The sequence below is a fragment of the Sphaerodactylus townsendi genome, linkage group LG05 (genome assembly GCF_021028975.2).
Source record: "Sphaerodactylus townsendi isolate TG3544 linkage group LG05, MPM_Stown_v2.3, whole genome shotgun sequence".
NCBI lineage: Eukaryota > Metazoa > Chordata > Lepidosauria > Squamata > Sphaerodactylidae > Sphaerodactylus > Sphaerodactylus townsendi.
Window position 1 is genome coordinate 14,965,247 of NC_059429.1, and position 15,044 is coordinate 14,980,290.

Sequence of the window (15,044 nt, forward strand, 5' to 3'; positions counted from 1 at the left end):
GTGGGAGCAGGCCTCCCTGGCCTGAGTTTGAGTAGGAGTCCTAACTTTTACTTAGCAGATGGCGCTTTAAAAATACGTCAGTCTATTAAAAAGAGTCCCTCTCTACCCAGTATTTGGGCAGCCAATTTTTAAAATACTTCAATTTTAAAGATGAGTATACTAAAAAGAAACTGGTAGTTGACTGACTCTTAGGAGAGAGATTCCTTCCTGTATGAGAAATGTGGAAGGAATGACTCTTGTAGGCCAAGGGGTTAACCCTATTTTAGGACTGTACCACCTCAATATGTGGGCAGGACTTGCCATAGTTCATTCTAAACAAACAAACAAACAAACAAAAATGCTCTGTAGAAAATGGGCCAGTCAGAGAAAAGGAATTTGACTAGTGATCCCGTCAGTGTATTTAAGGGGGATGGAAAAACAAAATGTTTTGAAGCACACACCCCCTGCCTCTCCCCAGCTTTCACTGTACTTGAAACTAATACAGTCCAGAAACTGGGTTATCACCTGAGCTCCTGTTCATAAATCTTTTGAAGAGGTATTCCTCCTTCTCTTGCAAAAGAGAGCAAACCTCTTCTTCGTCATCCTCAAGAAATGATGGCATGTGTTTTTCATCTCCCAAAACCGGGAACAAAAACAAATTTTGTGAAATTCTGGCAACTTAATTAGTTAACAGATTAAAACTTCCACAGTTAATTGGTTAGGGTTTCATGGAAGCGTGCATGATGACTTCTGATCGCTGATTCTTCCGCGTGGGTGTGCCGGGAACGTGTGCCGATTCATCCGATTCCACGTGTCTCATTTATGCACACTTCATTTTGACACCTTTGGTAACAACGCTGCCTTTCTTTCTCTCGCTTGAAAAAATCTTTTAGGTTAAGAACAAAGAAATGGGTTCATGAACAGCGGTAAGATACTTTTTGTTCGTTTCTAAAATTAACATGTTTCTAGACTGGTGATTTGGGAGGTGGAACATTTGAGGCCTTTTGTGCCGTGGCTCTTGTGGGCACCTGCTTTTGATCTCATGCAAGGAAACAAGCAGGTTTAATTGTTGGCTTTAAAGCACAGGTGTCAAACTCGCGGCCCTCCAGATGTTATGGACTACAGTCCCTATCATCCCCTGACAGCATGGCTAATTGCTCATACTGGCAGGGGATGATGGGAACTGTAGTCCATAACATCTGGAGGGCCGCGAGTTTGACACCTGTGCTTTAAAGGATGGCACCTATGGAGAGGAACACAGGCCAGGTGCGCACATTTAGGGGACCCAACATCTCTCTTGATACCTTCCCTCTGGGAACTAGCCTGAAAGTAGAGAAAAGATCCCCACAGAAGTCTGTATTGACACCTTTTGTGGCTTGACTTCATTCATTTGACAAAACAGAAGTGTATTAGAAGAAGAAGAAGAGTTGAATTTATATCCCCCCTTGTCTTTTGTAAGGAGACTCAAAGGGGCTGACAATCTCCTTGCCCTTCCCCCCTCACAACAAACACCCTGTGAGGTGGGTGAGGCCGAGAGAGCTCAGAAGAACTGTGACTAGCCCAAGGTCACCCAGCTGTCATGTGTTGGAGTGCACAAGCTACTCTGAATTCCACTGATAAACCTCCACAGCTCAGGCGGCAGAGCGGGGATTCAAACCCGGTTCCTCCAGATTAGAGGACACCTGCTCTTAACCACTACGCCACTGCTGGTTAGAATTCAAATTCCCACTCCCTCTGCAGTGTTGCTCACTAGGTGACCTTGGGTTTATCCGCTTTCAGCATAACCATAGAGTTGCTGTGAGGATAGAAGAGAGCCAGTGTGGTACAGAATGCCAGACTAGGCTCTGGGAGACCCAGGTTCGAATCCCCACTCTGCCACGAAAGCTTGCTCAGTGACCTGGAGCCAGTCTCTCATCAGTTCACCTCCCAGCATTGTTGTTTTGAGGATGAAATGGAGGAAAGAGGGAAAAGGGGAGGGGGCCCGGCATCTGCATGTGGCCCACCCACCCTAGCAGAGGGAGGGGAGGGTGGCATGCAAGGAAGGGGAGTGTGTGAGGGGTGGCATGTAAGGGAGGGGAGGGGGCCTGGCATATGGATATGGCCCGCCCACCCTAGCGGAGGGAGAGGAAGGGGAAGGAAGGGTAGCATGCAAAGGGGGGTGGGAGTGAGGGGTGGCATGTAAGTGAGGGGAGGGGAGGGGGCCCAGCATATGGATATGGCCCACCCACCCTGGCAGAGGGAGGGGAGGGAAGGGTGGCATGCAAGGGAGGGGAGTGAGTGAGGGGTGGCATGCAAGGGAGGGGAGGGCAGGGGAGGGGTAACTTTACCTAACTTAGGCAGTCTCCATTGAGGGGAAAGGTAGCGTGTGAACGATGTACATAAATAAATAAAATGGAGGAGAAGAGAGACGAGGTTAGTTTATTACGGTCAACTGACTCACACAGGCAACCATGTACAAGTTACAAATGCAGCACAAAATCAATTAGCTAAATAATAAAATAGGCTTTGTAAATTAGTAAAATGAATGAACTATTAATATAAGAAGGCAGCTTCTGGGTTTCTCCGGCTTTTAATTCCGAATACCTCCGCCAAAAAGTTTTCCACCTGCAGTGTTCCTGTCTTCTCACAGACAGTAAAAACAAGACCGTACCGAACTTCCTCTCAGATTGGTCAGGTAGGGAGAGAATCCTTTGCTGGTGTTTATGATGATGAAACTTGCAAGATAAAAAAAGAACACGCTGCGTGCTTTCGGTGTCCTGGGAATTACAGGGAGACAGTCTAAGAGAGTACGTGTCAGATTCCCTGTTCAGACAATAATTCACTTGATTGGTTCAAGGCTTTTATTGAAGACATGTCGGGAACGTAGAAAGAGAGTTCTGGCAAAAAGCACTCCAGACTCTTGATAATATGAGTGTAAGATCCCCACCCCCACTTGAGAAGCAGACAGCTCACATTGTGTCTACAGCCTGGAGTCCTGCTTTCCAGCATATGCAGAACTCCCAAAGACCACAGCCAAAGAAGTGATGAGAATAACACTGCACCATGCATAAAGCGAAAGCAAATCCCCATAGCAGCCCCCATCATGACAGTATGGAACACCTATAAACCTACCATGAAGGTTTTCTGATGGGAATACATTTAACCTTTAGGTGTTGTGGGGTTTCCGGGCTGTATGGCCGTGTTCCAGTAGCATTTTCTCCTGACGTTTCGCCTGCATCTGTGGCTGGCATCTTCAGAGGATCTGATGGTAGTAAAGCAAGTGGAGTATATGTACCTGTGGAATGTCCAGGGCAGGAGAAAGAACCATTTGCATTGGTGGAGGGTTTGTCGTTGGCGTAGGAGGTTAAGAGCTTGTGTATCTAATCTGGAGGAACCGGGTTTGATTCCCAGTTCTGCCACCTGAGCTGTGGAGGCTTATCTGGGGAATTCAGATTAGCCTGTGCACTCCCACACACGCCAGCTGGGTGACCTTGAGTGAGTCACAGTTCTTCAGAGCTCTCTCAGCCCCACCTACCTCACAGGGTGTTTGTTGTGAGGGGGGAAGGGCAAGGAGATTGTCAGCCCCTTTGAGTCTCCTGCAGGAGAGAAAGGGGGGATATAAATCCAAACTCTTCTTCTTCTTCTTCTTCTTCTTCTTCCATCTCTGCCCCTGAGCAGCAGCGCCTTGCTGCTACAGCTCCAGGGCTTAAAAAGCCCCCTCGTCCTCATCCTCAGCCTATCTAGGCCTGCTGTATTTCTTATTCTACAGCGGGCTTTACTGCTAGTCGCCCATAACCTGCTGTCTTTAACTGGAGATGGTGGAGATTGAACCAGGAGTGTTCTGCATGCCAAGCAGATGGTCTGAAAGCCAGCATATTGTAGTGATTAAGAGCAGTGGACGTCAATCTGGAGAACTGGGTTAGATTCCCCACTGCCCCACATGAGCAGTGGAGTCTTATCTGGTGAACCAGATTTGTTTCCGCACTCCTACATTCCTGCTGGGTGACCTTGGGCTAGTCATTGTTCGCTCAGACCCACCTACCTTACGAGGTGTCTGTTGTGGGGAGAGAGGCAGCGAAAAAGTGTTTGTCAGCCGCCTTGAGTCCCCTTACAAAAAAGGTGGGGTATAAGTCCGAACTCCTCCTCCTCCTCCTCCTCCTCCTCCTCCTCCTCCTCCTCCTCCTCCTCCTCCTCCTCTTTGTCTTCAGCCTCGTGCCTCGTGGCTTGTCAGAGGTGACTGGACCTCTGTGAAGGTGAAGAGAGCAGTAACCCGAATCTATTTTTCCCTCTGTCCCCACAAGGTACGGTGGATTCTCTCTGGGCGCTCGTCCCTCTCAGGCTCTGCCAAGCCCTCAGGAAGTGGACGCCACTGTTGAAAAGATCCGTGGCTTTCTCCGCATCGCTCAAGTGAGGACCAGTTTTGGGCTGGCTAGGAAGGGGGGGGGGGAACAATGTGGTGATCTTCACATTGGGGTTGCACACCACTCCCATGTCAATTGGACGGGAAGTTGTTGTGGCTAAGGAAGGCCTGGCACGTCTCATGCCACTCTGCTTACATAATAGCAGCAGTTGAGAATATGGGGTGCTGTGTGGTTTCCGGGCTGTATGGCCGTGTTCTAGCAGCATTCTCTCCTGACGTTTCGCCTGCATCTGTGGCTGGCATCTTCAGATCCTCACCTAGTTGTTTCCTAATATGCTTTAATCCATAGGGGAGTTCTCTGGACAGGCTGCTGAGCAACCTTAGTAGTTTCATTGACGGACTGGAGTCGTCTGAGAATGTCAAGGTTTGTTCTGATTTAGTGTTGTTAAGAAAGGGGTTGATAATAGATAGATCAGTATTGTAATGCCCTTGAATAGATTTCTGGTGTGGCTGTTACTTCCAATACAGGGTACAGGTCAATCGCCCTGTCTCTAAGAGGATACTGTAGAGCGGAACAAAATCCGAGTCCAGTGGCACTTTAGATACTAAGTAAAAGTTCTCCCTCAGCGCTTGGAGGACATCTTTCTCGGTAATTCCATTCTATTGACCATTGACTAAAATATTTTGCTCCCTGTTTCCTTGGGAATTACCCAGCTAGCTTCAGTTCTTGTCCTGCCTTAGGGAAGAACAGTTGTGCATTGCCTAAGCTCTTACAACTCACAGGCCCTTTTTGCACAGCGGCGGCAGCGCTTCACCACCAGCATAATTTATGGCGGTGGAGGTGTGAGGGCTGCTCGCACGAGCAGTCCCGGCTCCCTCCCTAGGCGGAGAGGCGGCTCCCTAGAGGTCAGAGGACAGCGTGGGCGGGTCCCTGCAGTCCTCCAAAGCGACACTGGAGAGGCAGGTGAGTGGGAGCGACGGGGAAAGGGGCTGTGGTGGCATCTACTGCCAAAGCGACGGTTGGAAAAAGTCTGCAGAGCCAATCAGAAGCCTAGCTGGGCAAAAGCCCTACCTGGGCCCACCCACTTCCTAAAAAACATTTGGCGGGGGTCTGAAAAGGTGTTGGTAGGTGCCATGGTGCCAGTGGGACCATGTTGGGGACCCATGTCTACGAGCAGAAATTCAGGTATGACCTGCCTTGTTCCTGAGCTTCCCGAAGCATTTCACCAGTGGAAATGGTGAAGGTCTAGTTGGATCTTCGGTCCAAACCAGTTGGATTCTTCTTACAGGCTCTGGGTGTGTTGGGGCAGTGTCAGATTACAGAAAGGGGTGGGTTCCTAGCATGGGGGGTGGGTTGTGGCTGGTGGATGTTTTCCCATATCTGGCTTTGTGGATGTTTTTCCAGTGTCTGGTCTTGCAAACACAAGTTTGTCATGGTTCTATCCCAGGTTTGGTTCAACAATAAGGGGTGGCACGCAATGGTGTCTTTTGTCAACATGGTGAACAATGGCCTCCTCCGGGCCAGGCTTCCTGCTGGGGTAAACCGTTCACACTACAGTATCACGGCCATTAACCATCCACTCAACATGACCAAAGAGCAGCTCTCAGAGGCAGCCTTGTAAGTACCACCTGGTTGGGCAGGAAGCTCTTCATTGCCTTTGTGCAGTTGATTGCTGATGATATTGTGGAATCTTCATCAACATTCCAGTTTTCTTTTCTAAACAAGGGGCAAGAAAGAGCTGCCTGTAGAGTCTGGAAATTAGTGCAACTGTGAAGGGAGAAGGTGACCCACAAGGTTTAGAGACAGAAAAGGCTGTTGTGTATAGGAATTTGTCTATCAGTTCCATTTTTATCCTATCCAACGAGATCAGCATTCATGGTTCTCTGTTCCTCTTCCTAAGAGGTTCCTAGCATGGCGCCTATGAGCACCACTGCTCCTGCAGGAACCTGCCAAGTATTTTTAGAAGGGGGGCTTCTGTGGAGATCTGATTGGCTGTGCGTATTAAATTAACATTGATTCTGCACCAGCCACCCCCCCACTGGCTCATTATGTGTGGAACACGTACCTTGGTGCTCTTCTCTGCTCAGTAGTGGGCTCTCCTTGCATTTCTTTGTTCACACATGAGGAGGCACTCACTCCTGCCATGGAGCTTTTCTGCAGAGAACTCTCCTGGCCTGGTTGCCTTAACTCCGCCCATCAACGAATCCTTAAAGGCACAGATCTCATTGCAGATCTCAAGGTTGCTGGCTTAGCCCTTAAAGCTGCACTTATATTAATATTACTGTTTCAAAAATAATCCCCACAAATGAAAGTGGCAAAGCAGTTCCCTGGGCCACAGGCTGCTGAAGAGAGAGAGGGAGAGAGACAGACAGACAGACAGACAGACAGACAGACAGACAGACAGACTGTTGCTGCTGCTGCCAGAGAACAGAGAGGCTTGTTTCCAAGCATTCTCTGTTACCATTATTATATCAATATCTCGATATACATCAACATGAGAATTAGAGGTGTTTTGGTTAAACCTATGAGAGTGAGCTTCTTTTCTGTGACTTGAAGCAGCTGGCAACGTGGAAGTGAGGAGGCAAGGGGGGAGCATTGATGGCAGTGCAAGGGAGTGGGAAGTCTAGCTGTTGGGGGACGGAGGATGCCCAGGGCAAAGCTGTGCTCACTGGCAAATCTGTCCCACTCTGGCAGTGAAGCAAATTAAAACCATGCTAAAGGTGGTCTTGCTTGCCACAGAGAGAATGGAAAATGAAAGTGGGGCTTGAGGAAATATGTCTGTACCAGAAATCTTGCCGCAGCAGACATTCGCCTCCATCGCGTAGCAGACACTCTGTGCATAATCAGCCAGTGGTTGTTTTAATTTGTCCTTTTTCACAGGGTATGTTTTGAAATTACTGCTGTTGTCCCTTGCATGTGCGCTTCCTTTGTGGCTCTATCCCCTGTCGTTGCCAACTTGTGGTTGGCTCCGCCTCCCAGGTCAGCCATTTTGTGGCTGTGCCCTCCATCCTGTGTCTGAAGAATTCCACAGATGCCCACAGGCTCGAAATGGTTGGGGACCCCTGTCTACCTTCACTACGATCTTGTGAGGTAGATTAGACTGAGAAGCAGAGAGACTGGTCACAGGAGCCTCGCTGACCTCCGTGGCCAACTAGCACTCTAACCCAGTGCTGGATTGGGCTCTCTAACCATCACACCGCCCTGGCTTGTGTTTCTCATTGACTTATCTCTTTGCCAGGATGGCCACCTCCGTAGATGTTCTGGTTTCCATCTGCGTGATGTTCGCCTTGTCCTTCGTCCCTGCCAGCTTCGTCCTCTTCCTCATTGAAGAACGGGTCAGCAAAGCCAAGCACCTGCAGATCGTCAGCGGCATGAGGCCCGGGGTCTATTGGCTGGGCAACTTTGCTTGGGACATGGTAAGCTACGGTGGCTGGCTGGGACACATGCTTGAGTGGGGAGCAGCCTACCTTCTTCTGGAACTGTGAACTGGCTCTAGGTCACCTCGCAGAGGGGTTGACCCTCCCTTGCTTCTTCTCCACAGTGCAATTATCTTGTTCCGGCTGTTCTGGTGGTCCTGATCTTCATCTGCTTCCAGCAGAAGTCCTACGTATCACCAGCTAACCTCCCAACGCTAATTCTTCTGCTCCTCCTCTACGGGTAAGGCCAGGGCAGCGGGGAATCACTGTTGGCCCTTGACCTCATGGGAAGTAAAGGTGAAATCGGGTGTGTTGCTTGCAAATCAAAGAAGCAGACACGGCCAACTGCAAATCGGGGCAGGGGTTCTGCGAAAGAGGGCCCTGGTTCCCCTGCCCCTCTCCCGTGTGCACACAATGTTGCAAAGAAGGGAGCAGAGTGTGTCCTCATCACTAGCAAGGCTCAAAGGAATTAAGGGGGTGGGTGGTGGGTAATGCTCGCTTTCCTGGCAACTGGGTTGAAAAATAGGCCAATTTTTGTTTGCAGTCATTGTGAGAGTCCACATTTTTGCTAAATCTTTCCAGGTATCTCAGAACCCATGAAAAGAATGAAAACATGCCACTAAAACTACAACTGGAACAGTGGTTCCAACATGCCACTAAAACTACAACTGGAACAGTGGTTCCCAACCTGGGGTCAGAGGCGTAGCTAGGGAAAATGGGGCCCGCAGGCCCAGGCTGTGCCCCCACCCACCGCGCCCCACTTACCTTTACGGCATGCGGCAGTGGTCTCGGGCATCCTGGTGGTGCCGGGCCTCCTTCCCCCCTCAGCCCGGCCCCACCAGTCTGCTCCTTCTACCCTCCATGTGACCCAATGGCTGAAGGAGTACTCTGGTGGGGTCGGGCCGAGGGGGGAAGGAGAAGGGGTGGGGTGGGGGGCCAACAGCAGCCCGCCTGGGGCATTTGTCTCCAGGAGGCCCCATTATATCTCTGCCTCTGCCTGGGGTACGCATATCCCCAGCAGTACGTGCCAGACCATTAGGGAGCATGCAAAAAAAAATTCATCATGTATTTTATAATAAGGGGGTACAATTTTAGGGAAATGGGTTGCCAAGGGGAGCACAAGTGAAAAAAGGTTGGGAGCCACTGAACTACAGTAGGCTGACCAGATGTCCCGCTTTTGGCGGGACAGTCCCGCCTTAAAACAATTTGTCCCGCGTCCCATGAGTTTTTTCAAGTTAAAAGCAGGTGCGTTCTAATCTGGAGGAACCGGGTTTGATTCCCCGTTCTGCCGCCCGATTTTTGGAAGGCTGCCGCACTGCCTTCTGGGGCGCAAGGCAGTGCGGCAGCCTCCCGCTCACGCGGCTGCAGGAGCACTGCCTTCTGGGGCGCTCCCGTTTCCCGCCCTGTCACAGGGCAGGAAACGGGAGCGCCCCAGAAGGCAGTGTGCTCCTGTGGCTGTGCACGCATGCGCGCGCGCGGCCGCCCACCTACCCGCTCATCTTGGTTTACAAAGGTGACCATCTGGTCACCTTAAACTAGAGTATAAAACTTCTGTGAACTGAACACCACGTAACGACTGTTAGTGTGTTTTATTGTAAAATTTTCTTGGTTATTTTGTACTACGTATACGATTTGGCCTTTGCATATTTTACTTTTTAAATTATAGTTTGTATTTTATCTGTTTTGACCTATTGGCATAGCTTACGACCATATACACTTGCATAGGTGTCAAACTCACTGCCCTCCAGATGTTGGTCCTCCAACTGTAGTCCATAACATCTGGAGGGCTGCGAGTTTGACACGTGTGAATACAGTGAATTATTTCTTCTTCAATGAAAATAATGCAAATATGCCCCTTCCATAATAAACATTTTTAGAAAATGGAATAAGTGCAAACTAACAGGAACAAGTCAAATCCAACAGGTTTGGGTAATAATTTCATTAGAAAATAACAGAAATGGGTCCCATCTCCTCCCATTACATCACACTAATTTCTCTCTCCTTGTCTCCTCCTGCATTCAGCTGGTCCATCACACCCCTGATGTACCCAGCATCCTTCTTCTTCAGCATCCCCAGCACGGCTTACGTGGCCCTCACCTGCATCAACCTCTTCATTGGCATCAATGGCAGCGTGGCTACATTTGTCCTTGAACTCTTTACGGATAAGGTGGGCCATAGCACCCTTGAGATTTCTGAGGGGGGATTATACCCCATCCTATCTGGACCCAAGAGTTTGAGATGTCTTTTAAACCTCTGGCCACTAGAGAGCACTTGACTATCTCCTTCAGCTCAGGAAACCATTGGTAATAGGTAAAAATATCTAATAAATTAGGGCAGTGATGGCGAACCTTTTAGAGACTGAGTGCCAGGGGCGGAGCAAGGGGAAACTGCACCTGGGGCATGCGTGCAGCCTGAGCCCCTGTCAGGCCCCTGTCTGCCCCAGTCTGCCTTGGAATGCCCCCAGAGCGCCCTGAAACACCGCCACCATGCCCACAGAACATTTTTGCCACGCCCCCGCAGGGGTGCGCACCTAGTGGATTGCGCATCCCTCACCCTCTTGGTGCTATGCCACTGCCATGTGCCACAAAGAGGGCTGTGAGTGCCACCTCTGGCACGCGTGCCATAGGTTCGCCACCACTGAATTAGGGGATTTGTCAGTTAAAGGGTCGATGACAAACCTATTGGATTGAAGTCGTGCCCGCGAAGTCGCAAGGAAGAGACGAGACGCGGAGATATCATCTGGTGGAGAGAGCCAGCAACAGGAAGCGCGGGATCCCGTGATCCTGACAACTCTGCCGTGTGCTCGTCCCTTGCACCTTTTATTAAGGTTTCACTAGGGGCGTGTAAAGGGGTCGGACAAGTGGGAGGTCGGGAGAGCGGGAGATCATCATGTGATGCATGATCTCATCGGGCTGCTACGTGCAGGAGGGAAGCATCCCGTCTGGGTCTGAAATCCTCACCTTGAGGGCAAGGGCCCTTTTGTCCCTTTGTATGGGACACCTGGTGACCGCGAGTCAGGCAGCGTGCCCATGACCCATGACTCACGGGGGAGCGGGGGTTGGGGGAGCGTGTGCGCCCAGAAGGCCGTAGCTGGCACCGGCATTCCAGGCGCTCTTTCTACGGTTCTGCTGGGTTCGCGGGCTCACCCCTACATTGGATATTCTTAAACTAGTGAATAACTGGCTTGAAACCTGTTTTGAGTTGGATTTGTTGCCTTGAACTGACTTCCTGCACTCTGGAAATTTGTAATATTTAGGGGTGCTCTGAATTTTGGGGGTAGAGGTCTCCTTCGGAAGAAATCCGAGTCCTAGACTTTCATTCTTGGGAAGGGTAACTGTTCCACCTACCCTAAAAGCAATTTACATTTTTATGTGGGCAACGAACAAATCAGATGGCTTCTGCAAGTGAGCCTGGCTTGTTGCTTTTCAACCCAGTTTGCTTTTGCTATGGTTTTCCCTGATCTGCCTTTTAAAAGCGGTCACGTTACAGTTGAACTGATCCTGTAGGTATTTAATTTGCAGATAATAATTTGTGGATAAGGCAGTGAGAAAAGCAGGGGAAGTCTTTATTTTCTTTCTTCCTTTGGCCGGGTAGGTAAATATTTTGGGAGAAAGTGAATTCTTGTTTTTTTCGGGCGTATTTTTTGCTTGTGGGAATTCCCCGCATCTTAAAATAATTTTTGGAGAAGAAAGCATTAGGGGTTGCTGGCAGTTAAAAAGGCAAGAAGAACCACTGTGTCTTGGTGGTTAGAATGTTGGGCTATGAACTAGGGAGGCCTGGGTTCAAATCCTCACTCAGCTACAAAGCTTCCTGAGTTCAGCCTTTGTATCTCAGCCTAATGCGCCTCACAGGGAGAATAAAATGAGGCAGGAAAGCCGTTTACAAATGTAAACAAAGGATAAAGTGGATGCGAGTAAAGCAACTTGCTGTTTAGTTAGTTCTTTTGGGTCGGAGGTGAGGTTGGAGAGGTTTACATGGAAGGATTTTTGGGAAAAGTGAGTTTTGAGGGTAGGCTCTGACAGAAGAGAGGCAGCATCATTCTGTTGTTCAGTTATAAAGGTGGCTGGGGGAAAAGATGAGGCTGCTTGAGGCTGTGCTTCACATTTTCTCTCCGCTTAACCTCGCTCACTGGGTTGTTGTGGGCACAGAATATAGGAGGGGGGGAGTCATGTATGCTGCTTTGGTCTCCTTGGAGGAAAAACAGGATGAAATGTTCTGCATAGAATGATGAGAATTCTGAAAGTTTACCTAGACGTGGGGTGTCCAATTCTGGTGCTTCAGATGTTCATGGACTACAATTCCCATCATGCCATGCCAGCAGGGGCTAAATGGGAATTGTAGTCCACAAACATCTGAAGCGCCAGAGTTGGACACCCCGAGTCTCGACCAACATGGTCCCTAACATGGTGCCTGCACCTTTAATGGCACTCACCAAGTGTTTTTAGAAAGTGGGTGGGATCAAGTGGGGCTTTTGCCCAACAAGACTTCTGATTGGCCATTACAGGTTTGATTGGCTGCACAGATTTTTAAACAGGTGACTTTGGCGACAGCACATGGATTTTCACTGCGTGGCTGAAGGGAAGCTGCGGCGGCCCCCATTGCACTGGTCCCGTAGGTGCCTGCTGGCTCAAAAAGGTTGGGGTCCCCCGATTTAGATAGAGGTTGAGAAATCGTGGGGGAACGTTAAGGCCCTTGGGTATTTTCTCTGGCTATGATGCAGCTCATTTTCCCAAGGTACCAGGAAAGGAAGGAGCAGGAAGTTGGAACATCAGCTAAGAATGCAGATGCAGAAAACCTTCCAGAAGGTGAAGAAGCTGATAGCGGTTTTCCCAGAGGTGGGATCCAGCAGGTTCTCGCAGGTTCCCGAGAGTAGGTTACTAATTATTTGTGTGCGCCGAGAGCGGGTTACTAATGGGTGATTTTGCCACGTGATTTTTGCCTTAGTTACGCCCCTCCTCTCAGCAGTAGCGCGCAGAACTTGAAGCAGTCTAGCAGGAGGTGCACCGGCGTGGGTGGCAGCCTGCGCCTGCGTGCATTCGTTTCCCGCCCTAGGACCAGCGCAGCGGCTGCGTCCTTGCCACAGCCCCGCCCAGGAATGCCCCGCCCCCGGAATGCCCAGCCCCGCCCCCGTCGTGCCCCGCCCAGCCCCATTGGTGCTACGCCACAGTTTGAATCCCACCACCATGGGAACCTGTTACTAAAATTTTTGGATCCCACCACTGGGTTTTCCCCTTGTGATTAATAACGGAAGGCCAGTCAGCATCTCTTTTGTGTTTCCGGCGCAGAAGCTGAACGACATCAACATCATCCTGAAGAAGGTCTTTTTGGTCTTCCCCCACTTCTGCCTGGGCCGGGGATTGATTGACATGGTGAAGAACCAAGCCATGGCCGACGCCTTCGAGAGATTCGGTGAGTGACGGCAAGGATCGCCAGCTGTCGGGACCTCACTTGCCCTAGCCAGTTCAGTGTGGAGTGCTTTGTGGAATACGTTTTTTTGCTCAGAGTTTATTTTCTTTCCTCTGTTGAGCCTGGCCTGATGAACCTGTCAGGCCTGCACCATTCTCGGCCTGGCATCTTGCACATCCACACCAAGGTCACAGATGGCTCGGCCATTATCGTCGCCTGAGGCCAAGGAGACCTCTTCCTGCTTGCATGTACCTAGTGAAGAGAGCTTGAATGTTCATTCTTATCTGCCTTTCTCTGAGGGAGTGAACTGTCTGTCCCAAACAATGACTCTGTCCGCACATTCCTTTCACACGCTGATATTATGGGAATGCGAAGGTGGGAGGGATTATGGGTTGAACCTTCTGTAACTTACAGGTATATACCAAGGCCAGAGAGCCAAACTTTATTTTCGCCTAGCTGAGCCTTGGACTGACACGGTTCCAATAAAGCTCTTGAAATCTTCTTGAGTCTCGTTTGATGACCGGAGTAACAGACCCTATCAGAACCCCTCCTTTTCATGTATGCCAAATGCCACTGTCACCACCCCTGTCACCACAAGTTCCCTCACTGACACACCCTAGGGCAGTGGTGGCGAACCTTTGGCACTCCAGATGTTATGGACCACAATTCCCATCAGCCCCTGCCAGCATGGCCAATTGGCAGGGGCTGATGGGAATTGTAGTCCATAACATCTGGAGTGCCAAAGGTTCGCCACCAGTGCCCTAGGGCCTAGGCACTGCCAGGTATTCCTAAAATCAGGAAATGGCAGCTAGACTCCTGCTGATTTTTATGTGTGATAATAATTATTCTATAGATTTTTGATATCTGCATCACTTTATACAAGAAGAAGAGGAAGAAGAGTTTGGATTTATATCCCCACTTTCTCTCCTGCAGGAGACTCAAAGGGGCTTACACCCTCCATGCCCTTCCCCCCTCACAACAAACACCCTGTGAGGTAGGTGGGGCTGAGGGAGCTCCGAGAAGCTGTGACTCGCCCAAGGTCACCCAGCTGGCGTGTGTGGGAGTGTACAGGCTAATCTGAATTCCCCAGATAAGCCTCCACAGCTCAGGCGGCAGAGCTGGGAATCAAACCCGGTTCCTCCAGATTAGATACACGAGCTCTTAACCTCCTACGCCACTGCTGCTCTAGGGTAGGCCAGTATCATCAATCTCCATATTGCAGGTGGAAGGCCAGAGGCCGGTGCCTTTTCTCAAACTACCTGATGGGTTCATGACAGAGGTGAGGTTTGAACTGGTGACAACATCCCAGGTCAATCTTCATTCCCGACCACAGCAGTTCACCGGCCATGTCGATTAGTTTTGAACTGACTTCTAGTGGACATGCTACCCTGTTTCCCCGAATATAAGACATCCCCTGAAAATAAGACGTAGTAGAGGTTTTGCTGAAGTGCGAAATATAAGGCATCCCCCGAAAGTAAGACATAGCAAAGTTTTTGTTTGGAAGCATGTCCGACAAACAGAACGCAGAAAAATAAGACCTCCCCTGAAAATAAGATATAACGCATCTTTGGGAGCAAAAATTAATATAAGACACTGTCTTATTTTCGGGGAAACACGGTAGTAACAACAGTGTTATAACCATGATGTCACGTCCCTGGTCTGTCCAATGATCAGACTCAACTGATAATGAAATCCATTTATTGAAAGACCGGCTTCAGGTATGTTGCATGGTGAGGATTTTTTGACAAGACAACATTTGGCACCTACATTCCCTAAGGCAGAGGTGTCCGACTCTGGCGCTTCAGATGTTCATGGACTATAATTCCATGCCAGCCAATTGGCCATACCAATTGCAGTCCAGTAACATCTGAAGTGCCCGAGTTGGACACCCCTGTCCTAAAGT

At 49.7% G+C, this 15,044-nt stretch overlaps 1 protein-coding gene across 1 annotated transcript in view; it reads left to right on the forward strand.

The window, feature by feature from the left end:
* The window catches only part of ABCA7 (ATP binding cassette subfamily A member 7), a 91,584-nt gene that overhangs the window by 60,132 nt on the left and 16,408 nt on the right, over positions 1-15,044 (forward strand). The window contains 8 exon segments of the mRNA XM_048497788.1: positions 873-905; positions 4,260-4,365; positions 4,668-4,742; positions 5,767-5,936; positions 7,558-7,735; positions 7,861-7,976; positions 9,758-9,902; positions 13,021-13,144. Coding sequence (XP_048353745.1) covers positions 873-905; positions 4,260-4,365; positions 4,668-4,742; positions 5,767-5,936; positions 7,558-7,735; positions 7,861-7,976; positions 9,758-9,902; positions 13,021-13,144 — 947 coding nt within the window.